Consider the following 26,844-nt stretch of genomic DNA (forward strand, 5'->3'; position numbering starts at 1 on the left):
CATGCAGTCATAATTCTGTCACAATGGTTTAACTACAGGATCGCAAAGTCTTTTTACACACAGCTTGTCCTTAGACCAAACTAAGCAGCTAGCCTGTGATGAGCAAATAACCTGCAAATGCTATCTGCTGCCTCAATACATGCCACACTAGTTAGCCAGATGTGCCATCTGAGCTGTATGAGGCAGAGTTGAGTAAAGGAAGTGCTGTTCTACTAGTGGAAAAGGGAAAATACACATTGAAACTGGTGCCTAGAAGCTTTTCTTAAAATTCAGAAGGTTAACTAGTCATTCATGGGAAGTAAATATAAGGAAGAATGAAGAGCTCTACGAAAACACCAAGAGAAAGTACTTGTAGAATAATTGTCTGGTTTGGGGTGTGAAAATAGTTAATTGAAAGATGGAAAATAGAAGCCTGGATGTTTCATGGCTGGCATGGTAGCTGTTCCATGTTAACAATAATAATAATAGTAATTCATGTTGTAAATGAGGAGTGTTTTGATTGCAAGGAAAGGAATACTGTCAGGGAGTACAGCAGTTCAGAAAATGAACACTTCTGCTCTTGAGCCAAGCCCTCTTTGGTTTGAGAAGTGTGTGTGTGTGCAGGGAGGTCTTGAGATTTGAGGAGATTTTATTTTGTCTTTAAGTTGACGTTGCAGTATTTTGATGGGAAACTGCTGAGGAAGTGTTGGAAGGTGCTTGAGCAAAAAGATCTTTACACTCAGCTAAGGTACAGGCCAGTGCTTACTGGCCAGGATCAAACGGTGAAAACTCTTTGATCACATCTGGGAAAACATTGTGGATTCTCCCTGTCTGGCGAGACTGTTATTCATTTTCAGTTAGAGTAGCAAAGGCAAATTAAATAGGTGATTAGGGTTTTTTTTTACGGCGTACTGTTTATCCATTCTTAACACTCCACTTGGCAATACATACTGAAATGGGTTCTGAAGGTGTGCTGCATATTGCATCGTGAAGTATTACAGCCGCTGTGAGTGCAGTGAGGGACAAGGAAGAGCGCTTCTGACAGGTACAGCATATGAAGTGTGTGGAACTGCTGCCTGCCGTGCCTACTAGGGAAAAGCTGCTGCCATCCAGGTGTCTTGACAGAGTTGCGTTGAGTGATCGATGCTGTCAACCACTGGAAGACTTCTCTGTCATCAGCCTGTAGCTGCAGGAAGGTTGCAGAGGTGATGCCCAGCTTTGGGCATGGGGCTAGGACAGCTTTGCCCAGAGCTGTTGCTGACCTTGGTCGCAGCTGTTGAAATGCAGAGAGGCAGAGACAGCCCAAGAGAAAAGGTTGAAGGTGATGGCATGATGACCCTGGCTGGACCTGATCTGTGTTGCCCGAGCTGCTGCCGTGGGATGGTTGGGTCTGTCTGCCCCGTGCCAGTCAGTCGAGGCAGGTGAGAGGGTCCCGTGTGCCTGGAGTACGCTGCAAAAACCATCCCTGCTCATTGAATAAATGTCATGAGTTGTTAACAAGCACGGTGTCAAGCAGGGCAAAATGTAATTCTCTATTTTTTTTAATTACTGGAATTAACAGAATATGGCACTAATTTCTACAGCTACCACTTCTTCCCCTCCCCGAACATGAAGCTTGATTTGTGTTCTTATTAACTTTGTCCTATAAATGACCTTGCAAGGAGAGTGGATCTGGAGGCTAAGTGAAACAATGTCTATATTTTCTGAAGCTCCAGGCTAAGTTTTATTAATGTAATGTCTAAGATCTTTGAAGTTGTGACTTTACCAGGAAAATCATAATCTCCAAACCTTTATTCATAATGGGTATGACTTCCAGGGGGAACAGAATACCTGCTGTGCTAATTATTTCAATTATCAGCTACTACTAAAACACGTAATGGATTTTCTCTGCTTCCACAGGTAAAAGGCATGACATTATGGAACTTAACTCTGATGTTGTGAACTTGATCTCCCATGCTACACAGGAGAGATTACGAGGGCTCCTAGAAAAACTAACTGTAATTGCTCAGCACAGAGTATCAACCCACAAGGTAAAGGAAATCATTAAGCAAGTTTTGCACCAAAGTTTTCTTACTTTGCAGCCTTGAAGGTAAACCTCTTCCAAGTATAGACACATCATATGCAATATGTGCATTTTCATATCTACCAAAGGCTGGTTTTATTTTAACTATTTATAGCCTGTAAACTATTCCCTATGTTTTCCATTCGACTTGTTGGATAGGTGCTCTTAAAACCCAGCATAAGAGTAAAGGCATGTGTTTTTCCTCTTCAATAGAAGTGGCTGTTATACAAAATCTTATATTGCATGGTGAATGTAAAGTTGTTTTTTGAATGCTCTTGCTGGTTTAGGGGCTTGTGTTTCCTTTATGCATTTACTCTTGGTGGAACTGCAGTATTGGCTCAGTAAAAAGCCTTGGGAAACGGAATTGAGTGTTTTATTTTTAGAAAGTGCTCCATGTGAAGGCAAAGATCCCTTTGATCTTAAAGTTTCTGAATTATTTTTTTTTTCTGTCAGTGCTGCTTAAGATTCCCTCCCCTCCCTCTTGTATTAACTCCATTCAATATAAAGTATATTGGGTTCCAGTGAGCTGGTGTCCCTTAAGATGCTTGTATGGCACAAATGGGAAGCAATAACTTACTAGTGGCCAAAATAGCTCTTTGAAGATTTTTTTTTTTTTTTGTAATTCAATAGAAGATGTTAGTCCTTATTTTTTTTCAGTATCATGCTGTTTTAGGGGAAAAAAAAAAGGAAGTTAGAAGCAGATGTATCTGTCAGCTGTTAAGTTGTCTGGAGTTCTTTTACGGGAACTTTATACTTCAGGAAATTCAACAAGAGCAACTAACTGATGGGATAGGAATTATTTTTGTACTGAACACTTTTTATAGGCTGTTAAGCGCTGGGGAAGCAATAGTAAAGAGCATGAACTACTTGGAAACTTCCGAGTATTTATAGTGGTGTATGGAGCAGTTGGAGTATGCTGTTCCGTGCCAGAAGAAGATGCAGTAGAAAAAAAAATCAATACAGAACAAGTATAGAGTTTTTTCTGAGAAGTCTTTAGAAATCTGCACATGTTCTGTGTTGTATCTCCAAAGTGAGAGACAAAAGCAAGGTGGAAACTGAAGTCTTTAGGACTTAGTGTCTTGCAGACACCAAGGATGCAAGGGAATGTTTTTGGACAGTGGACTTGATAGGGCCAATTTCTTTCTCGTTGAACTAAAGCCATAGAAAAATTGCTAGGTTTTTGAGTGATTGAATTGCCAGAAGCAATGGTAGGATTGTACAACTGCAATAAGCTTGCTTTATTTTCCTCTTTTCTCAGAAACAAAATAAACAAAAAAGTAATGGGCATAATAATCCTAGAGGCACAGGTACCCTCTTCCGTTAGGAAGATGGTATTACACGACAGAGGAGTGTCCTACAGGTTTGCGTTTGTGAGTAACACTATTGTGAGAGATGCTGACAGACTTTTAGAAATCTAAGTTCAAGAACAAAACACTACAGAGTTTTGGAGCCCTGTTATATATTTATGTATGTACTTACACAACCCTGTATCCCGTCTTTCCCCAGTACTTGCCCCTGTAGTCTTTTCCCTGTAGGCTATTGATAGGTACCAGCGTGTGATGTGGGCTCCCTGTACTTCAGAAAATTATCCAGAGCCTTTCCAAGAGGATTGCGTAGTTGCTCTGTAAGGCTTTGTATTGCCCTATCTTCATTACAAAAAGAAGAACAGTAACAGGAATAGATGTGGTGAAACCAAGGTAACTATTGTTAGGGTAGAAGTTGGTGTAAAAAGCCATAGGATCATACTCGGGAAACTCTTCTTCCCCGAGTTTTTTCTCGTGTCTAGAAGCTTACATCTGATGGGTAGCCCCGCAGAGAGTTGACAGGGTAAAAGCTTCATACTGTGTCACCATGTAGACTTGCCAACTTTTGCCCTTTTTATACATTTAAGAAAAAAAAGGCAATTGGAAGTTACTAACATGATAAAACTGTCATGGTGGTCTCTTTATTTGAAGTAGGAATAGCCTTTCAGATTTTCGTAAGCTGCTCTGTGCTGCAACTCTTGTTGCAGTGCCTCTATAGAGCCTTGGTAAGATCATAAAGGCAATTAGGTAGCTGGCTTGTTTCCTCAGCTGCTTCCCTCCTATAATCTGGAGAACTGCTGAGGTATGAGAGTATGCATGTGACATAATATGGTACCCAAGACTAGAATTAATAATGACAACTAAACAGTACCGTGATTAAAACAGGTTTTTGATGTGGGTGGATTCGGCACAGCATGAGATGACTGCTGTGCTCCTGTGTTTGGAGCCCATGAGCACATGGCTTTGAGACGCATGGTACGGTGCTATGCAATAAACGTTGCTCCATGAAAACATTTTCCCCATGTGCAGTAGACAGCGCAGTTACAGTGACACTGTAACCCTAAACTGCACTATCTGTAGGGCAATATGGTGTGGCAGCTGCATTGATTTAAGGGGTAAGCTCTAAATGTAGTGAAAGCATGAGCACACCTAGATGTGAAAACAGCCAGCTTCCTCTTATCCACCCTGCGCTGCCATCAAACTGCAGAGTGCAGCAGTGACTTACAAGAACCTTTTCTATTATGAAGTTGGTTTGGGGGTTGACTATGTAAAAGCCAAAGCTTAATAGGTTCCCACATAGTATCTGAGCTTCTGCAACTGCCGATGTTCCTGCTCTGTCCTCAGCAAGACTGTTTCAACGTGACTTAATATGTTCCAGTTTCGTGGGAGAGCTGGTCTTTGTGTGATTCTTCCAACTTCTTCTGTTGTGGACTGAAGTAGAGCGCAGCTTCCCTGTATGTGACCTCTTCTCTCTGTCCCTGGACATGCAGTACATTCCTGGTGCTAAACCACAATTGCCTTAGTCAGGTTTCAGATTTGTTTACAGGCATGTGACAACCTAGGAAGGAAGTTGCAAATCACAGACAAAGCGTATAGCTGTTCTTGAATTTGTTGCCAGCGTTCTCATCACTGAAGATGTACGTGGGAATGCTTTGCTTCAGTGCTGTGTGTTTCAAATATGTGGAAACCTAACATAAAAAACTTTGGTAGAAATTGCCTGTACTTCAGAAGGCATCTGTGGAGAAGTCTTGAGTATGTTCATTTCTCTTGAAGAAAATGAATTTCATTACAAAATTGTATAGATGTACTGATGTGCTATTGTTATGTTAAAGCAATAGCGTATTTCAGGATAGCGGAATGAACTCTGGGTTAAATTTAGCTCAATTAAAGTAAAAATAACTTTTTAACTGTCAGATATACAAGTTTAGCTTTGGCACATACAAATCTAACCCCACTCCCTATTGTGGTTACATGCTTTATTTATCACTAAGTTAAATTCTGTTCTCGATTACTCTTATAACTTCAGTTTTGTTGAGATTGCACTATTGTAGCTGGGGACCATTTGGCCTTATGTGAGGAAGTTAAAATGTTAGATGGACAAAAACGGAATCCAGCTTGCTTCATCATAACAGTAGTAGCTGCAAGTTATGAACAGGTATACAATATAATGTTTTCTGTCTAAGCATTTCAGTTCTAAATGATCACAAAGAACAAGTTTATTGAGTAGACTTCTAAAGTATTATTGAGTAGGTCTTCTAAAAAGACCTGAAATAAGGTATCATTGATGTTGTTGATGAACTGAAGTACTGTCATGAATGCACCCATTTCTTGTCCCGTATAAGCTCATGGTAGCACATTGAGGTGCTTCTTGTTGAGAGGCTTGCATTCCTAATTGGCATAAGGTCTTGGATTTGGCTTTAAAAATATAAATATCAAACTCTGACTTTGGGCATTCCAAAGCTAAACACTTCTAACCTTTGGAAAAAAAATAATCTTCTGGTAATATGGCTTTCTTCTTTGTCTCCTTAAAAGGATTGCGGCATGGTAGTATATTATTATAAACTGCTGCTTCAAAACAAATTGTATTGATGTACTGAGACTGACTCAAAGTAGCATATCTTTTGTGAGGAGTAGTAAAAACGAATCTCAAGCAGTAACAGAAGAGGAGGGGAAAGGTTTGTTGGACTTTTTTTGCAGAGCCACAGACTCTCCTTTGGAAAGAAAGTTGTCTTGGTTGCAGCACATGCTCTGAGCCTCAGTTGGTGATACATGACAATGTGGTGGGTCATTGAAAAGGACCAAATTTAATACCAGGAGAGGGATTGATTTCATACTCTGGCTGGGTTGTGAGAATTCAGATTGGGAGACAATGGTGCCCCACAAGATGGCTTTTACTTCCCTTCCAGTTTGTAAAAGTATATGACTGGGTGTGGGAAGAAGAGTCTGACTGTAGTGTGTTTGAAAACTAAAAATTTAGCAACTGAATTACTGTTAGTCCATGTACTTAAAATACACCCTTGCCTAAAATAGAGCTATAAAATATGCTGTGCTTATTCCAGAGCAGTTGTGTGTTGAGGTTGCTTTATTAAAGTGTGAGATTGGAGTAGGTTAGAAAGAAGGGTTGCTGAAATGAAAGTATGTAGTGTGTTTGACTGGTAAAAGCCCAAGGATAAATTTCTCAGGAAAATACAAGTTCACAAAGTAACAGAGAAAGATGATTCTGACTCGAAGACATGCATTAAAGAGTGGTACAAACAGGTGGCACAGACATGCCTCATCTAGAATGGGCTCCCTGTGTTGTTTTTGGCTAATGCCCTCTGGCCAACGCATGCCTTACATAGCCTGTCTTTGGAAGAGCAGGATAGTAAAAACAAGCTTTTCATTGCCAGTTGACCATGTTTTGGATCTTTCCTTTCTCTGTCTTCTTTCGCATGTGAAGTAAAACTAAACTCAGACTTTCCAGTGAGGGCAAAAATAGTATGAAAACTAAACTACTGATTGTTATTTTTTAGACCAGAAGGACTGTAGTCTTGTTTCAGTATATGCGTGTCCAGTTGTTGTTGGAACTCTTCGTTAGTATTCACTGGCCCAGCTTTGCACAGAGTGATGGACCAGATGATTTCTACAGGTCACCTTTCAACGTAAACTCTTCTATGGCTTGAGAGCATCCACTGAGGAAAAAAATGTATTCTTAAAGCTCTAATAAACCATATATAATTGATGTGACTTTCCCCACCCCCAAGGTTCATTATAACTATTTCTAAACAACCCTTCTGCTCCATAAAACCTCTTTTTGGAAGTACCAGGTGAGGCTTATTTCAAATTCGGGATTAAGTGGCTGAAACAAGAACAATAAGCACTAGAAACTTAGAATGTCTTTTTTTTTTTTTTTTTTTCTTTTTAAAGGGGGAAGGATATGATCTGCTGCATTACAATTTTTTTTTTCCTCTTAAACTGCCCAGAAGACAGTTGTGTGCGTATGTTTACTGAGTATGAAGTTGCTGTTTAAAATAAAGTTTTAGCCTTTAGACTTAGACTTTAATGTTTTTATAGTAGATATAGACCAGTTGTTGCTAATGTCACTTTTTCAATAACCTGTTACTAGTCACAGATGCAAGGAAACATGCTTCAGTGGAGAGGAGATGGGTAAATGACTATCCTACCATCTGAAGTCTTTCTAAAACAGCCTATACGTTTTTCAGCTTTGAAAAAAAGTGTTCTCCTTTTCAGGTTGTTCCCATTGTGTTTATTAGCTCTAGTGCTGTGTATAAAAGTCTATTTGTCTATAATAAACTTCTCTTTCCAGGGGAGTGATAGGTACGTTGTATCTAGTGACACCAGAGCACAGCTGAAATTTCTTGAAAAGCTTGATCACCTAGAAAAGCAGAGAAAGGATGAGGAGGAACGTGAAATGTTGCTTCGAGCAGCTAAGGTAAGAACCGCTTGTTGCTTTCCAAGGCAGTAGTGGTGTCCTTTAGACTGGTGAATATCTTCAGGCTTCTACTATTTTGACTTTAAATGTAGCAACCGTTAACCATGTAACTGGAAAGCCATAATGTTTAGGATAGCTTAAGCTATAAGGAAAAATATTTTAGCTTCTTATGTTCTTTAAAAAAATTGCAGGAGTTCTTTCAAATGTGTGGTGGGGTGAACTCTTCTTTTGATATTATTCCTGCTGGTCAAAATGAAATAAAAGAAGTGTTCGCATAGCCATAAACATTCTTCCTGGCTCTATTTCTTGCTCTGAAATTAGTATGTCTTTCTCCATATCTGTGTATGGCACTATTTGAAAATATGGGTTTACTATGCTTGTTCAAGCCGGAGTCTGGTGAGATCCACCACCCTGCTAGGCGTATGTGTGTTCTGCAGTCAAATCACGAGGGCTAGCCTTGGAGCTGGTGCCCTAGCATCTGTAAACCCCTGATGGAGGCACTGCTAGTACAGAACAAGTACCCGTCTTCCCTCCCTTCAGGAGGCAAAGCAGGAGGGGGAAAAAAAAAAAATCAGTAGATGCTGCTGATCATCAATCCATCAGATGTGACTTGATCACCTTCTGTTTGTTGGGGTTTTTTTTGTTTTGTTCCAAGCTGAATTCTGGAGCCGCTTGGGTGGAAGCCTGATCTAGACTTGAAAGAATCATGTTGTACTTGCACGAGTATGACTTCCTTTCTTTCCTATAATTCCTGTCCTTTTTAAGTGTCTGCTGCTGACATGAACAACATCATGCCTAGACTGGACCTGACTGACAGTGTTAGCATCATTTTCAGCTTAATCTTGCTTCAGGCTAGAGTAGAGGCAGCCGGCCCAGATGAGGAGAGGGGGGTGCTTGTGCGTATGTGCGTGGAGGGGGAGGGAAGCCAGTCTGGATTGAGGCATTCAGCCCTGAAGCTAAATCTTTCAATCACTGGAGAAAATTGTCATTTATTAAATATTTAATGGGGACGATGGTGTTTGGATGCCAGTAATTTCTGTTCAATCTTTTTCCTGTTCCTTTGGTAGAGCCGTTCTAATAAAGAAGATCCGGAGCAACTGCGGTTAAAGCAGAAAGCGAAAGAGGTAGGACCTTCCAGTTCCATGCTTGCCTTTGTGTGTTGAGAGAAGGTTGGCAGCCCTGTCCTGGCAATTAGGTCAGGGTTTATTTTGCTGCTGCATACCATTTGCAGAGGCCTTGGGGAAGGACAGGAACTGCCACAGGCAAGGGCAGTGCTTCAAATGAGGTCAATGAATTATGAGCTCTCTTTTTTAACATTTTATTTTTGTAGTTTCAGTCCTGTCTAGAAATGGTCCTTTGTAAACTGCAGCGGTACACTTGGTAGGAATATAATGTGGGATTAGAAAAAAAAAAAAAAAAAGAAACTTTGAGATTTAGCATCTGGGACTGTACAATAGGCTACATTTTTCCAGGGTAATTGTTCGTTTTGTAAATCTGATACTGCTTATAATTCTTTGGCTGGGAGGCGGTACTGGGATTTAGTTTTAAATGGAAAACGCCTCTGGCTTTTAATTTTCTGGGCCCAGCAGTTTTCTGTTCTGGAATGGAGCCCTTGTTTCACACAGTTCATGTTTAGCTGCAGGGGTTTTAGTTTATAGCTTAGACTGGTTAAGCTTTTACTCCCAGAGGCCTCTGCATAGCAACTGTAGAAATCAACAAATAAGTTCATTTATGTCTGCAGCCTCCTCTCAGTAGCTGACTTTTTACATTTCCCAATATCCATTTCCTGACTTTTCTAGCCTGAGAGAAAAAAGCTCCACTAATTGGAGCTTATTTTAATTGAGCCTTAATATTGGATCTCACTGGAGTTGCCCCCAGAGCTACTGGGAACAGAATGAAATGAAAGTACCTCAGGTTGAAGATGTGTGTGCATGTGTGTATGTGTGTGAGAAATTTTTCACTTGACCTACAGATTCTTTTCCCTGCTGAATAAATCATCAAGCCTGTTCACATTTCTGATTAAGGATCTGACAGCAGACGATAATAAAGACAATTGAGGTGTGAGACGTGTGATACAGAGCTGAAGAAATTGGTTTCTATAGTTACTTGACTGATTTCATGCAATTTTTAACGATCTTTGTGCTAAATGAGAGTGATTTTCTGAGCAACCTTTTTCCTTAACTGTGCCTCTTGAACTATGAAATTTGTTGTTGCTTAACATTGCTGCACTTGGCTCCTAGGTGCCAGCAGCAGCAGGTTATTTATGAATGCTTTAAAGGCCCTTATTGTTTGGATTAATGTAGGAGCCCAAGCAAAACGAATGGAAATCCAGTAAAATAGTATTAGAATGAATGCTCTGGATTTGCACCATAGTAGAAGAATTTGTAAAATAAGAGGAGAGAGAAGGAACTTGCTTTACTACCTATATTTTAATTCTTTCTGCTTATAGCTCTTTCTTCATGCTTACTATCTGTGAATACAAAGTTGCCCTAAAGCCCTTCCCAGTTTGCCTCTAGTGCCACCAAGATCAGCAATCAGTGGGTGATGTTAATTTGTCTTGTTTTGTAGGTGGCTTTACCTCTGCATCATCTGGTTGTTTCTAGAGGTTCTTTTAATAAAATACTGCAAAGTGATTCATTTACGCAGCTTCTTTTCTCTTTTCCTCTGAATAGTAATGTGTAGGATCTTGAAAAATATTCCATAATTTAGATACTGAGAACAGAAGAAGGTTAGGTATGTGTTTTGGGTCTTTTTTTAGGTTGGTTGGTATTGTTAACAAGATCTCTTTTAAAAAGTGACATATGAGTGTACAAAAAAAAAGAGCCAACAGAGCTGAGGTATGTTAAGTTTAGTGCTTGGTGTTCCTTTAAGTGCTTGAGTTCCCCTTCTTCAGTGCATCTTATCTTGTGCCAGACTAACAGAGCCTTCACTGCACTTGTCCTGCATGTTTCTCCGTGCTGTGCTGCTCCCAGTATGACAGTCTCCAGCTGCTTCACCAAAAGGAGTCAGATGTGCCTCTTGGGACAAGGCAGATCTTTGTGTTGGTGTTGCCTTACCCTCTGTCCTGCTGCTTTGTTCTCTGGAGAATGAGACAGCCAGAAATTCTCCAGGTTTCGCATGCTGCATGGGAAACCTGCCTTCTGTACTTCTGTACAGAGGTGCTTTCTTATCTGTGGGACTGTCTCAGGCTTGAGTGGAAATGAGCCCAAGTGCAGCTGGTCAGTTTTGGCACTTTATTGACAGTTGGAGATAAATGGTCAGCACACATTTGCATTAAAAAATGCAAACATGAGTTGAGCTGGATAAGAGCAAAATTAAAATCAACAAATGTACCAAGGCTGAAACTGGTAATGTAGAAGCACAGTGTATACTGGGATGAAAACCTGAAAAGCCTCAGCATTGTCTGTCTTATCATGCTGTGAGTGTAGCCTGCTCCTAAGAAACCGCATTTGGGAATTATGATACCTCCATCAGCTGGAATCAGATCCTTTTCAGGCCACTTTGAGTATCCACTGGAAGGCTTGATCTGATCTGCTTAAAGTTCTTCAAGAATGAATATGGATCTTCCTTCTTCAAAGCTGTCTTTTATATGTTGATGGTGACCCCTGGGAGAAGGGAGAGAGTTTAGGGTAATGGCACTGGAGCATGTTCTAAAGCAAAGTTTCCCAAAATGCAGAGTGTACATCCTAACAATGAATACTTATAAATCCAGGATGTGCTGTCGTCCAGCTGCTGGAGGCAACATCTTAACATTGCTGGAAGTACATCCAGACACTCAGCAGTGGATTCTTTTATCCAAAAGGCTGTACATAATTGCTGTGACCTTTTCATCCCTTTTTGCATGACCTATTGCCTCAAACTTCCCATATGCTAAGTCATTTACTTTCCTATATTCTTAGGCTATGTAGTTTGCTATGAATTAAGTCTTTATTTACTTCCCCCTTTCACCTGTTTCAGCAGATTTTAATACCTGCAGAAAATGCACATTCCTTCTGAGACAGCTGCAAAACTTGCCCCAAGCTGCTCCTTTTGTTCACTCAATACTTTTGTCCTTGCTCACCTCATGGGCCAGCTCTTTGTGCAGAGGCGTTCCTGAAGTCTGGGTAAATCACCTGCCCCTGCTCTTCATTCAACCTTATCTGCTGCTTCAAGCTGAGAGGATATAGTCCTCACGTTGTCCCTGGTGCTTGTATTTTTAAATCATAACTTTTTTTAGGTGCTTTCTGCTATTTCCTGTTCTACTTTCAACTATACTTCCAGTGACAAAGAAAATGTTCAGTTGATCCAATTCTTGTAGATGTATTTATAGTTCATCTCTGGCTTCATCCCTGTTCTGAAATATGTGTACTTAAATTGAGTAGGTGTAGGATACTGTCAAATGCACAAGCATGCCATCTGAATAGTGCGTCCCAGAAGACCTGTAAAAATGTCAGTATTAAACAGTGTGTACTGTAAGTTCAAATATAAACCCTGATCTTTTTCATTTCTGTCTCTCATCTTCAAAAGTGAATGTGCTTGTAGTATGACTTAAGAAAGCTGCAGGCTGAGGCTGGGCAAAGCTTTCAGATTGTATGTGTGCAAGACTGCTGCTTGGGGTTGAGTGGGTAAACAGGTATCATACTGATAGCATCTCTGCTTATTCCGTAGTAGCTGCCTTCATCTCTGTTCTTACCTTGTGGCACCATGCAGCATCTATCAGTGGTTAAAGGTGAGTAGCCACATCTTGAACTAAGGGAAGGAGCATGTGGAGCAAGCACCTGATGGTCAGCGAAATTCCCTGCCCCATTCCTTGGTCTTCCAACAGCTCTATTTACTTCCAACTGCACTGGTCTTCCCAGTCCCTTGTTCCTGCTGGCTTGATGCACTTGTGCATTTTACTGTTATGATTTTGACACAGATGTCACAAGATGGCAGCAGATGAGATGCTGAGAAAATTCAACACCTTTAGTATCAACTGATTGGGAGGAAAATAACAAACCCTAGGTTTTTTGTAGAGACAGAACAAACTCCATCAAAAACATCAGGGGAAAAAAAGGAAAGGCTACATTCTACATTATTCCAGTGAGTTCCTGGGTGCTGTATAGTAATGACTGAAATGTAGTTGTTCATTAGTTATCTTTTTTAAAAATAATCTTTTATATGTATATATATATAAATTTTGTGTCCATCCTAACTCTTTCCCTTATTTCCTTTCACGTTCTCAGATAACAAGTAACTGTAACCTGATTTTTTGTCTGCTGCTCTCCCTAAGGTCTCCAACCCATGTTTTCAAGCAATTTTGTTTCCTTTTTTCCCCCACATCTCTTGTGCTGCTTCTGTATTTAATCTTCTGGACCTAATGCTTCAAATTCTTTAAGACCACAGTTGTGGCAGGGGAGAAAGAAACTCCCTAGTTAACCATAACCTCTCAAGAATGCAAACAAGATGCTGTGAGCATAATAGATACTGTGATCAGATGACTCTTTATGAGCCTTCAGTGACATCCTGAGAGCTTCTGCTTAATTATCTGATTTATATTATTTTTATTGTTCTGTGGTGTTTCTTACCTGCTTCTGCATGTTTAGAAAAAAAAAGCATGATTATTGAACAGACATAAATTTTGTTATCTGCAGTGTAGCCCTACGAATAGCAAAGGACTATCATCAGAGATTCAGTGTGTATGAGTCTTGCAGAAAGTCAGGGATGGAAATCCTGTAAAGTGTCAGATCATTGAGCAAACTGGAAAGTGAAACAAATTCCTGTCTATGTGGCAGTCATCGAAGTGTTTTGAAGGAGCGTAACAAAAAGCAGCTGAGATGCTGCATTGGATACCCTAAAATCAGCTGACTGGAAGGTGATAGCAACTATCTTTATCTAGTGAAAAACAAAAGCCCCACTCAAACTCCATTAAGCCTGTTCTTGGATTTTCAAATAGCCTTTTCTAAGTTTCTCTGAGAGATTATAGTGGACATGTGACCAGTCTGAAAACATGGCCTTGAATTAGAAACTTGCTAATAGAGGAAATTTTAGGACTAAAAGTACAATAAGATTATTCTAGTGGAGAGCCTGAGTTCCGTGCCAAGAATGAGTGTTGGGTAGACTGCATGATGAAGACAAGAAATCTGCAGGTGGAAGTTAAGTCTTAAACGTTTATTTCCTAGCTTTGAGACCTCAAGAGTGAGTGAATGAATATGCAATGTTACAGCAGCTGAAAGCTGTTCAAAATACCATGTGTTTGGAAGAACTGTGATTGGTTTTAACTGTAATTGGTCTTGCAAAGGCTGGATGCTGTCCTGTTGTGATAATGGAGGTCTGCTGATGTTCATTGAGCAGTCTTCTCACAAGTGATAGCATCTGAAACAAAAACTACAGAACATGTTGCTTTGGTGAGACGTGCTGTGGCCTTTTATTGGCCTTGCAGCAGAAGTAGCCTGTGCTGTGTCTGAAAAAACACATAAAGAGAACTTGATGCTGGGTGCTAAACACCCAGCAACTTCTCTGGGCCTCCAAGTAAGGCAAGCTGATGAGACTGCACAGGGGAAGGCATGCTCCAGGTATTCTAGAATACACAGACCTGTTGTAAGTTAGGACTGCATATCAAACCAGTGCATCCTATTCTACTGTTAAATCTAAATTACAACAGACAGAAGAGTCAGTGGAAACTAATTGTATGGCTAATCAAAACAGTTTGAAAGGAAGCAATCGCAAGAAGAGAAATTGCATTGCAGGCAAGAGAAGAGGATGATAAATGTTTAAACATGCAGCCTTCAAATGTCACTTCTCCTCAGAGAATGTCCCCCATATGAGAAGTTTGCTATTCAGCTGCATTCAACCTGTAGGGCAGAAAATGTTGTGTAGGAATGGTAGAGACTGGAGGCAGTAATGCTCACTGAGCTTTATGATGACCAGTGCAAGAGGCTTGGTATTAAAACCAGATTTTTAAGGTTTATTTTTCATTTTTGTTGCAAGTTCCTTAAAATGCATAAAGGGAATGTGAAAAAATTGGAGTTCTCTTTTTCCAAAGACAATGAAGGGAGAAGCAACTGGGAGCAGTAGAAAACTTTCAAAGCACTAAATGAAGAACACAATGAAACCCAGTGAAATTTTGAAAAATATGTTCAGAAAAAAAGAATAGATAGAAAGAAGAGAGAGAATTCAAGTCAGTGGGATAAGTGGCCCCACTTCAAAAGTACCTCAATATTTATTTCTTTAAAAATGTACAGTAAAGGTCAATAGTAAGGACCCATGTAGATGTTCGGGTTCCTTTTTCACTAATGCAAGCTAGAAAAAAAGTAAATGTTGATATTTGGTCACAGTTGCTTTGATTTACTTCAAATTTTAATATTCATTAATTTATTGTATAATTTCTTTATTATGGAAGCTGAAAGCATTTGGGGTTCCTGCCTCTTTTCTATGCTTATATTCCTTGCCTTTTCCCCCCACTGCAAGTCTTACACAAATTCTTATTCATCTACTTCAGTGCTTTTATTACTCCTGATGTACTTATTGCTGGATAGCACACATAACCCTTAGGCATACATTAACTTGTCTTCAGCCTTCCCTGGTTTCCTTTCCTGCCAGTTCTTCTGTTACTTTAAATATTTATTTAATCTGTCCCATACTCTTGTCAGCCTACAATGTCGTAAGTGGAGACATCCTCACTTTTTTTCTTGATACTAAACCTGATATCTTGTATATATGGTTTTTAGTCTTTCCCTTTTATTAATTATAACCAAGTCCAGAATTGTGGTGTTTAGCTTCACCTTCTGTCTTACCAGCATTTCTTCTGAGCTCATTTACATCCTGACTGTATTTTTTTGTTATTGAATTGCCAAGACTATTTTGGGTTGGTTTTTTTTTTCCCTAAACTTAAGCTCTTAGCACTTAAACCTGAGAAGTGGAGAAAAGAAATCTCTCTTCATTTGTTTCCAAGTACTTTACATATTGAAGCTCTTGCAGAAGTGGGCACTGGTATGAATGTCTTGAGATAGATGTAATCTGTCAGCATTGTGCTGGACAAGTGCTGCCTGTTTGATTTTTCTTTCACCTCAGTCCTGTTCCTGCTCTGTGAGCCCTGGCCAATACAGATGCCTGATTTCTTGTCTCTACCTTTACAGAAATCTTCCCTGGTAAAACTATTCTTGAGAATCTAGAGACTAGAAGTTTCACGTGCTTTGTCTTCTATGAAAGTTTATACCAGATCTGCGTACTTTGAGACCAGAAATGAGGATTTTTGTTACACCTTTTTGAAGGTGAACACATATTCAGCTGGGTATCTCTTCCATTTTCCCACTTTCATAATACAGCCACCTGCTGCTGTACATATCGTGGATTAGCTGGTGTGAATTAGTTGACTTTATTTGTAGTAGAGAATGCTTTTTCCTTTCTTCAGTTGCGTTTAAGGGATTCCTCCTTGCAGTGTTCAGGCAAAATCTTGCGAGATTTGCATAACTTGAATTATTGGATCTCTGATAATGCTAACAACCGCGTGTCATGTACTTCATAACTGAAAGGGTTTAAAACCAACTTGCAGTATTGCTTGAAAGAAAAGTCTTTGCATCTCATAGCTGAAGTATGTCTGGTCTTCTTATGCAACTTGAAATTTAATTTTTAATATTAAAATGCCACAAAAATGTCATTCATATTGTAGTAAAAGTAGATTTTGCATATTTTCTGAAATGTGGAGTATGAGACATAAGTGAGATAGAATTTCTGTGAGCAGGAAAAGAAATATTTTTCTCAGTAGAAGATTGAGTGAAGAACAGAGAGGTCAGTTTTAAACCCTTTCATTTTGTGTGATTACAGCCATGCTGCAAATGCCATTTCACTATAAGGGAGGACTTTAAAACATACCTTACTTCTTGATTTGTGCTGCAGGTCAGATTAACTAAAATGGTTATTGTGTCACCCTGGAGATTCCTGCTTGCTGCAAGACCAGACTTTAAACCCTATTTTTATTATTAAAAAGGCCAGCAGCAACAAAGACTATTTTACAAGTTCTGAGATGCTTTCACAGCAATTTGATCTTTATACACAGGTTTTTAGAACTCTTTGTACTGCAATTCCTACCATATGTAAGAATTGGAAAGAGGTGAGAAGGAGCATGAACATTCATTTGCCTCTTGCCTGGAGACTGTCCCCTCTCAATGTCCTTCTTGAGGAATGAATTGTGAACAGAATGTATTGGACTCCAACAGCAACATCTTTCCGCAGATGAAGTACGTCAGGTTGAGGGGAAACCTGCTAGTTTGTGGGTCCGATGTATGGTGCAGGTTCCCCCTCCTCCTCTTGAACTGCCATTACACACTTCTGTCTTCAAGGGAAAAATCATCTGTTTTAAAGATACAAACCTGGGTACGACAGTTCCTGTGTGTGTCCTGTTTTAGTCAGAGACACCAGTATTAGTAAAACTGGCCCCTAGAAGAGAAACAATACTAGATGCAGCTTCTCTATATCTTAATAAAGTGTATAGACTACTTTCACTTGCTGCAGTGATTTTTCTGTCCTAACTTGTGTGCTAAAAAAACCTGTCTGTTACAGATTTGACTCAACATACTTGCCTCTTGCTCTTTCCTAATCTTGTTTAGGAAAATCTGGCAGTAGTTAGCCAGCCAGTATCCTCGGGTATCCCTTGATGTTATCTGCCTGTTTTCTCCTTATCCCGTGCTTTTATAACTGCTCACACAATGTTTGGACATTTAATCTCACACTTTTTAATGGAACAAAACTTGATGAAAAGATGATTTTGCTGGCTTCAGCAGGGTAATTTGGATGCCTGCCCATATTGCTTAATGGGGATCTGTTAAGTCCATTATGGAGACTGAGCGTTTAAATTCATTTGTCTTATGTTCTCAGAAAAATCCCCAAGATGTCTAGAATGCAACAAGACTAGGATTTCTTTTTTCTTTGGCCCCAAAACCCTGGTGAGATTCTGCCTGATTTGAAAAATCCTTTTGACTGGTGGAAAATGTATTGGGGAGAGTAAATGATGGTAATGACAGGCGTTTCCAGCATTGTCTTGGGAGCTGCGTGGTCAAAGATGCATTGTTTCTAGAAAGCACATCTTTTTCATACTGTCCACCAAGTGTCATCCCATCCTTTGTATCGGTAGGTTTTCTGCCAACACTACCCTCCAGCAGCAGTGCTCACTCCTGCAGGGCGTCTGTGTGGAGAGCGTGCTTCAACAGCTTGAATTGCATAGGGTAAACAATGATGGTGACCAGGTACTACTCAGTCCTTAGTCAGGGCAGCATTCTGGTACTCCACCAAGAGCCACTGAGCCCACCCAGTTCCCTCCACCCCATGCTGATGCCAGCCCAAAGTCCTCTCTGTGTTTAATTCATAGCTCTGCCTCTTGTCCTTCGTCTTTACTGCCCATCAATATCAGCTGTTAAAAGGAGAGGGAGTCTTATTTCAATGCTGCTTCAAGCCAGTGACCAGATGTTCAGCAGCCACTCATTTTTGACATGTTTAACTGCAGTCAGGCTGGTTTGTATGTGTTTTGTAGGGTTGAAGGAGAGGGAGGATATGTTTTCTAGTGACTCTCAGACATGGAAGCACAAGGTTAGGCTAATAAAGGCTTTTTTTTTTTTTTTTTTTTTTTTTTTTTTTTTTTTAAGGGTAACAGTCCTCTTTATTTAAAATGTAATGATTCTTAAAAGTAGAGCAAAAAAATCTTTCCCCTTCTGGTTTTCTTTGCCGCTGGAGCCTTTTGGAATTTAATCTGCCCTCAGAGGGATGCCGTTTGCATGGCATGTTGTGACACCTCTTATGGCAAGACGACCTGTGGTGTACATGCGACCACTGTGACGACTGAACCACGTTGCTAGCAGGAAGGTGTAGTTCCACAGGGATGCTCCGTAGCTGCCTGTAAGTAGAGGTGGCTCCAGGTGTTGAAGGCCTGGGCAGCTGAAGCTGGAAGTCACAGTGTGCCTCTGCCAAAGAATCTCAGCATTTTGTTGCTCCCGATTAATCCAGGGAGTGCTGAAGACATCACATAAAAATAGTTTCTAAGGCTCAGTGTTTCACAGAGTTTGTGAAATTTCAAGTTAGTTTTTCAGATTTAGTCTTATTTGCCCCCATTCCTGATTGGTTGCCATGTGTTCCCGGATATAAATATACACATTTAAGACTGAGATTAAAGGAAATGTTTATCTTAAACATCTTATGCAAGTAGGACAGCAGGAAGTAATGTCAGACAATTGCAGAACTGTAATTTTCAAGTTTAAGGGACATAAAGAGTCCTTTACAGTCTCTAGAATATTCTTGAAAGCAATGCTATATACTTTGAAAAAGACAAACAAAAAAAACCCACCTCATTCAGAACTGAAGTAATTCTGATAAATATGGTTATAAATGTTTACACTGCACACAAAAGCAAGAATAGAGTGTGTGGTAAGTGAATTATGGTATCTAGTATTTAACAAGTACTACTACACTTCTGTAAGGAAAAGCCTTCGTAGTGTGATCAAAGCTGACTTGCAAAGAGTGGTGTTTTCATAACTGAATCATTTGTCTCATCTTCAAAAAAAAAAAAAAAAAACCACAACAAAAAAAACGAACAACAATAACCAGAAAACCACCAAAACCCACTTCTCTCAACAAAGTTATATCAAAGTCTTGCATTCCCTGATTTCTGTTGAAAAATCTTGAGCGTGTATATAGTTTGAGTCTTACACGGGAGGATGTCCTTTTAGGAATCTTGCACTGAAATACCATTTTTCTTTAAATAGTCTAGCTGGCTGCAATACTTGATGTGAAGCGGCCAGCATCACTAAAGTAAGAACAAGTCTACTGATCTGAAGACCTGAACAGACTTGCTAAAAAAGAACCTAACCCAAACAAAAAAGCAAAATCTCCACAACAAAAAAAAAAGCCACTGTCTTCCCGAATCCTACAATATTTTTTTTTATTGTGGATTCTTGCTTAAGTAGTAGCAAGTGGGACAGTAATACAGTGTAGGTGGTACAAGCTCAGTTCTTAACCAGCTGAATTCCTCTTCTCCAACTAGGTTCTCTGAGACCTGAAAAAGTGTGTTGCAAGCTTAGTAAACAAAATATCTGTACTGACTGAGAGATTCCATTTTTTTGTTGTTTTTGGTTTTGAACAATTTGTGGGGTTGAGGGATGGGAAGAAAGTTGGATGCTTTGCTACCATGATAATGGCTAAACTTTCTTCAAAGACATGGACACGTGTGAATGTAGAGAATTCCCATCCAAGCAGATTTTGTAAGTCCTGGGCGTGGGTAGAGCATGGGCTAAGGAGCTGTTCTAGTTGCATGTCGAATCAATTAAGGATTAACATCAAACGTAGAGATTTGTGTTTAAGGACCAACTCAACCTGAGTAAATAGAAAAGCTTCCTTCTTTACAGAGAGCAAGCCCTCCCCTCCACTCAGTCTCCAAGTTGGATGGCTGGCAGATCTGAAAGCAGTGTGGTTGCATTAGCAAGGTGGCCGGTTCAAGCTAGCAAGTCTGTTAGCAGACTCAACTGGGTTGAGCTACAGAGCACCTGGCATCTATAATAATTGAATAGAATGAAGTAGTATGTACCTCGAAATGCAGAGATAAAACTTTTTTTTTTTTTTTTTTTTTTTTTTTCAAATCGTCCTGACTGGGAGTTTCTCTCCCATCCCAAGTTTACCTAACCCAGGTAGAGGTTATTTCTAAGGATTTCTTTTTGTTGAACAGTTTCTGAAGGTGAGTGAAGATAAATATATGCAGTGTATCATTAACTTGCTTCAAATATGCCTGAAGATTATAATATATACTGGGAAAAGAGAGATTACTGGTGAACTGACAGCATCCCATTCAGTTGGATAGTAAGATGTTTCAGAATGGCGATATTGAGTGCTGGGTTCAGGTAATACAGCATGAAGAAATTGAGTGTCATAAATTGAGATTTTGACTTAAGAATATGCCCACTTCACAGAGCTTGGTAGCTACAACTTCTAATACTAATCTGGCGTCATAAACCAGTTCTGATCAATATTTTCTGTTTATCAGAAGTGGCATAAGGGAACTTAGGAACTGAGGGACCAGCAGTACGGCTCCTGTTAAGGCTGTGTTAATACCACAATGTGGTCTCCATAAAAGTGTTACTTACATAGGGCTGTCAGCGTTTCAAGGCTCTGATTATGACTGAGTATTGGAATCTATCAAAAATATCTGGAAAGACAGGAAAAGATGCTGTGAAATACATTGTTTCAGTAGAGACTGCAGAGCTGTCTGAAGCTGCCTTAAAGAGAACCAAGACTACTAGGGTACTGTGTATGATAATTAATGTGTTTTCTTTTTGAATTAGATGCAACAACTGGAGTTAGCACAAATGCAACAAAGAGAAGCCAACCTCACAGCTTTGGCAGCCATTGGACCAAGGAAGAAAAGACCGTTGGATTCATCAAACATTGGATCTGGGCTGGAGGTACGGAGATGGCTTGCATGTTGTTGTATTGAATATTGAATTATTTTTATCCTTCCCTGTAGGAGGAAGTGAGAATTCTTTTATGTGAAATGACTGGTTACATGCTGCAAGAAGACTAGTCCGTGTTTTAGATACTTGAAAGGATTGTTTCTGGTAAATTTGATGAGCATGTTTAATTGTGTGTTATAGGAAGAACTGTGGATAAGAGCACTGTGTGTAAAGTACTGAATGAAATGATGGCTCAGAGAAACTTCCATCTCCAATGGAGGGTAATGGAGCTGTGGTGGACTTCCACAGCAGCTAGTTGTCATGGCCCCTCAGTTGAAGTAATGATGCCTGTTTTGGATGGCTTTTGAAATGACTCTTGCTGTAACATTTGGCTGTGGACTTTTTTCCATGCACAATGCATAGGGACTCTTTTCAGATATACTGTGAGTTCACCTTGACTAGATCCCCGAAAAAAGCAATAAATAAATAAAGTTAGACCATTCAATTCCTGCAATGAGCCGGATCACCTTCTCTGGCTCGTGCTGCATTTTAAAAGTGCCATGAAGGTACTTTTAACAAATCTTGGTTTGAACAAATCTCTTCATGTTGTGCTGGAGGTTAATGGTTTCTGGGACCTGGGAAGCTTACAGGGCTGCAGAAGTTCTTTCCAAGGAGACTGACAGCCTGCTTCTGTTAGTGATCAACTTGGCGGGAGATGAATGACAGCCTGCAACGCATTTCTCCCAAGTGTTGTGCCACTTCTGCCACTCTGTCATGAATCCTCAACATAGTTCAAGTGAATGGCTGGTTGGCTTGTGAAACAAGCATAGGGATTAGAACCCTGGAAAGTAAATCTTGTGTGGAAGAAGTGTTGGTAAAGTTGTCCTTTCTGATAAAGCTTAAGCCTTGTTCGTTCTTGTGGCCTAGGAAGCTTAAATAAATGCTAGAATTACTCAGGTGTTTTTGCATACTGCAGTCTGGAAGAACCTTCTATAAAGCTAAGTTATTTGCAATGTGACTGAGAGGTGGTATCTGTCCTGTAGATTTTTCCCTTGGCCTGGACTGTGACAAGAGACCACTCTAAGGAGGTGAGGTAGACTTGTTTCTCTGATTCCACCCCCCCGATATGGAGACACAGCTCCCTGTTTACCACAAGTGAAGTGAAGGAATCTGTATGTAAACAGGCTGCAAAAAGCAACGTTTCCAGCTTTTGAGCAGCTATTCTTCACTTCTTTGAAGTTTTTTAATGCACTTTCACACGAAGCTGAAGGTATAGTTGTTGTGGGTTTTTTTGTTTTTTGGTTTTTGGTTTTTTTTACTACTACCACTGGAAAAACTTGAAAAAATTAGTCCAGCACAAGAACTGTTTTCCCCATCCTTTTCTAATCTTCCCTCAAGCTTCTATTGAGTAACTATTCCTGTTCTTCGTAGTAGTTTTCTGTAATTATTCCCGAATTTGTTTCTGAATATTTAACAAGTCTGCCTGTTAGGTGCTTTTAGTTACTTCTCATAGTTTGCGGTGTGTCTGCTTTACTAAAAGCTTCATGAGATTATGCCAAAGTAAGACAGATAAGTGTTGCTATTGAAAGTTGACGATCCATTATTTACGTTGCCAGTTTAAAAGAACATGGATATAATGTGTTTAAAACTGACCATAAACCTTGATAGCATTTCATTGTCACAAATTTACCTGCTGTATTTTAAGATGCTTCTCATATAGATTGCCTTAGAGTGAGCTGTAAGGGCAGTAGGTGAAAGTAATTCTGCCAGTGAAACTACTTTGTTTCTTGCATGCAATCTTGCATTCCAGTGCCTAGTACTTAGGTTTCATCTACCAGAAAGCAATTATCTTTTTTCTTTTTTTTTTTTTTTTTTTTTTTTTTTTGCAGAGTTATGCAGGATAGCAAACGTGAGAAGGATGTTTAGACTTAGACATTTAAGTGTCCCAATATATCCGAGCAGGATTTATAAAAGGCTTAAGACTTCTCATGTAGAATAAAGAATGGTTTTGACAAACACTCTCTAGTTCAAGAAGCAGAACATTGTAATAAATTCATGATAACATGGCAAAACATCCTGAGCAGTAAACAACATTCCATTCTTCAGAGATGAAAGGAGGCCTTTGAAACTGAAAGCAAGTACAATATGGCCTTAGGCTGATACACATTTGGGCATCTTTAAAATCATCTTTTTGGGCAACCTGTCTGAGAATAATTTAAACAGGCAGGATGTACTTTCTCATTTCAAATTGCAAATACAGACAGCTTTACTCTCAAGTAATGTTAAATGTTAGAACTTCCTGACTATGCAATGGCAAGGAGTAAATCTGTGGATAATACTCCTTTGACTATTTTATTTTTTTTTTTAAAGCCCAATATCTTGGTAGACAGGTTTGATGGAAGAAGTTATTCCTGACTGTGAATGATCCTTTGACAATATTGGATGAAATAGCTGATGCTAGCTGCATTTGATTTTTTTTAACTAAGACTTCGACTTTCTTTAGACAGTCATCTTTGCACAATGTTTGTCTCTTTTCTGTCCATGTTAGAGTAAAGTTGACTCTGTTCAGTTTCTTTTTATCATTGCCTACTGCAATAATTAAAGGAATGGATTGCTTCAGGTAATTTCTTGTGTAAACTGAAGCCCTAAGGTATTTAGGGAGACGGAAGAAATAATCAGTTACAGTATGTATTAAAAAAATTAAACTCCGTAAGCAAATTTGTTACATATTTGCCTTTATTCAGTACCAAAACGTAATGGATACTGGAAGAGTGCACCTCAGCAGACTGGGTTGGTATGGATCTGCTACCTTCTGTTGCAATAACAGTAAGTGTGAAGGGCTAAGAACAGCATTTTGTTAGCATACCATGTTTCCTTTCTCCACAAATGCATATCTCTGTTTAATTGGGATGATTCTTCAACCCTAGGTATCTGCTTCCTCCAGACTCTGCCACCTGGTTTTTGCACCTCTTATGGAAAGTTTTTCCTGGGATAGCTGAATAGCAGATTCCTGCATGTTCATCCTATCTTATTCTCTGAAATTCTGCTTTTCTTTACTTGATCTTTTAAGGAGACCTATTATGAATTATTTTAATCTGTGAACTAGAACATCTGGTGATATGAGTATGTGCTTTATAACTAGAGGCCTATTTACCAGCAGCCACATCACTTTATAGTGTGGCAAGTAGTAAATAGATAAAGAGGTTCTTGCCCAGAGTGTCTGTCAACTAATTTGGACCTAAAAGTAATATAAAAAGGGTAAAACTGTATCTTGCCATAAGTATTGCTTATGTATTGCTAAATGTGAAATAGCAGTAGGTGCAAATCCATGACGATCATGAAATGAAAAAATAATGCTAATGACTAATTAAAAAAAAAGGCATCAGTATAATGGGAATTCTTTTCCCCTTCTGGTTGGAAACACTCGTTGGTGTAGTTTTGCATGTTCTTTTTTTTTTGCGTGTTCTTTTCACTAGAACTTAACATTTGAAAGGTATTGTTCAGAAGGAGTAATTTGAGAAAGCCCTGCTAAGAAAATCCCTCTATTGTGAAAAAGTGTTAATTGGTGCTAGTTGTATTCCAGAAGTAGTAATATCTTAATCTCTCGCATTCTGGTCCCTCTGGACACTTTGGGATACAATGAGGGGTAGAGGCCTTTGGATTTCATTCATCTGTGGTTTTGGGTTTCTGTATTTGTTATCCACCTCTTTTCCTTTCTTGAGGGGCATGTGGTGAATGAAGGGGCATGAATTAAAGGGTGGGAAGAACTGAAAAATAACTCTTCTAGAGAAGGGAGAAGACTTCTAAAACAAATTGGAAAAAAATAAACTTGAAGCCACAGACTTATTTTCCTGGTTTTGTTTCATAGTTTTTATTGGTTGGTAACATGCCCCACAACGTTTTCAATGCTGAGAAATAGTCAAGGACTATTTTGGATGAAGTTTTACTACTTTTCCAATGAAAATGCTATTTTGGAAACAGCTTCATCTCATTCTCACTGTAACTGGAGTCTCGGAAGTTTGAAAACTCTTGCAGATATTTAAAGCTTTTTTCTGTGAGGAAAAGGCTGTAGTTATGCATCCTTAAACTTTTTTTCCTTCTGTACAAAGGTGTCCTGGGTCCCAGTTCATCTTTGGCCCTGAACTGAGAGCACTATATTTGTGTGGTATCACACAGAAGGGAGGAAAAAAAGTCTAGAAATGTTTTTAAAAGTAGAGTTAGGAGACTAGTTGTTACTCTTAGGGTCAACTTCTGAGGACTGTGGTTGAACCATTCTTCTGCTTTATACAAGAAAACTTGGATGCCTGCGCTTCTGTGTTGTTTTGTTGTTGTTTTTTCTTTTTTTCTCCCCGAGATTGCTTGCCTCTCATCTGTTTTCTGGCTCAATGATGACACATTAACTACTTGGAAGTGATGCAGTCTGTCTTGCCTCAAAGTGCTATTGACTGATTCAGGGGTAAATCTTGTGTTTTATCTTTTCTTTTTACCTAATCCAATGGCAAAGGAAACTTCCTCCTTCCAGATACTGATTGTGGCTGTTCTGTTAGTATGCGTGGGTCTTTCCTTGCCACCCATAGTCTACCTCTGCTGTAGAAGCTTACGCTACTGCAGGTAAATGGTGCTGCTGATATCCTGGGGTCAGTGCAGAGCCACTCAAGTACTTTCTTCCTGTCAAACTCCCAAGTTCTGGGCAGCATGCATAAAATAATATGATACTTCCAGGGTGATGCACAACTTCTAATACAGCAGTCCACAAAAAGCTTGTGTTCTTCTTCTGGGAAGAAGCTTGGCAAGAAGAAATGGGAGAAATTTCTTGTTCACCACACTGGTCATTGTTCCATTTTTAGTATTGATTGTGGGTGGAGAAAACAAGCTTGTTGTCTTCTCTTTTAGGGCAAGGTCTCTGGCACATCTGATCATTGTTAGCAGAACTTAAACTTACCCTTCTTATTTTACAGCTTAGGATGCTGGTATGCGTGTTGATCAAACATATGTTCTGTATGTGGTGCATATTTAAGCTTTGGAAATGCTCTTTAGGCTGGCCCAGGAAGAACTAAGCTTTTAAGCAACAAGTCCTTTTCTGCAGAATGAAGGAACACCCCAACTCTTTCAAATGCTTGAGGAAGAGGGAGGTTAGATTTCCCCCCCCCCCACTGTGTGGGAATCAAATCACTGTTGGATTTTTGGCATTTGCAGAAGGGATGTGTGGCAGTTAAGGGATATCAGGCTTTACGCTCTTGTAAGCGGTAGCTGTAGAAGTTACTGCCGCCTTCCTGGCCTTAAGTTCATCTGATGAGAGGGCACGCTAGCATAATTCATCAACTTCGGTATTGGTGTGAAGGATGTGACTGTGGCTAAATGTGAACTAAATGCAGAAGTTGGCTCTGTAGCAAATGGATGATAGATCTGCTGCTCCCTGAATATCCATGGGGTGCCGAGAGGCTGCTGGCTGGTGCCTGGCCTTGGTATATAATAGTTTGCTAAAGTATTTTCTTAAAAGGCAGAAAATTAATTTGAAAGCAATCACTTTAAATTGGGCTTGTACTACTTGCATGTAAGTAAATGTTCAGAGCCAGGCTACAAAATCTATCTCTACACTTGAGGAGTTTCCATCTCTTTCCCTATGTCTCTGTCTCTACCAGCCCTTCCCCCAGCCCATTTTGAGATTTAGATCTGAAG

At 39.6% G+C, this 26,844-nt stretch overlaps 1 protein-coding gene across 1 annotated transcript in view; it reads left to right on the forward strand.

The window, feature by feature from the left end:
* The window catches only part of TAF4B (TATA-box binding protein associated factor 4b), a 69,693-nt gene that overhangs the window by 38,181 nt on the left and 4,668 nt on the right, over positions 1–26,844 (forward strand). The window contains exons 11-14 of the mRNA XM_086742273.1: positions 1,879–2,009; positions 7,652–7,777; positions 8,845–8,901; positions 21,058–21,177. Of these exons, the coding sequence (XP_086598399.1) occupies positions 1,879–2,009; positions 7,652–7,777; positions 8,845–8,901; positions 21,058–21,177 (434 nt within the window). The remainder of the gene's footprint in view (positions 1–1,878; positions 2,010–7,651; positions 7,778–8,844; positions 8,902–21,057; positions 21,178–26,844) is intronic.

Source organism: Chlamydotis macqueenii, chromosome 2 (assembly GCF_036417535.1).
Source record: "Chlamydotis macqueenii isolate bChlMac1 chromosome 2, bChlMac1.mat, whole genome shotgun sequence".
NCBI classification, from domain to species: domain Eukaryota; kingdom Metazoa; phylum Chordata; class Aves; order Otidiformes; family Otididae; genus Chlamydotis; species Chlamydotis macqueenii.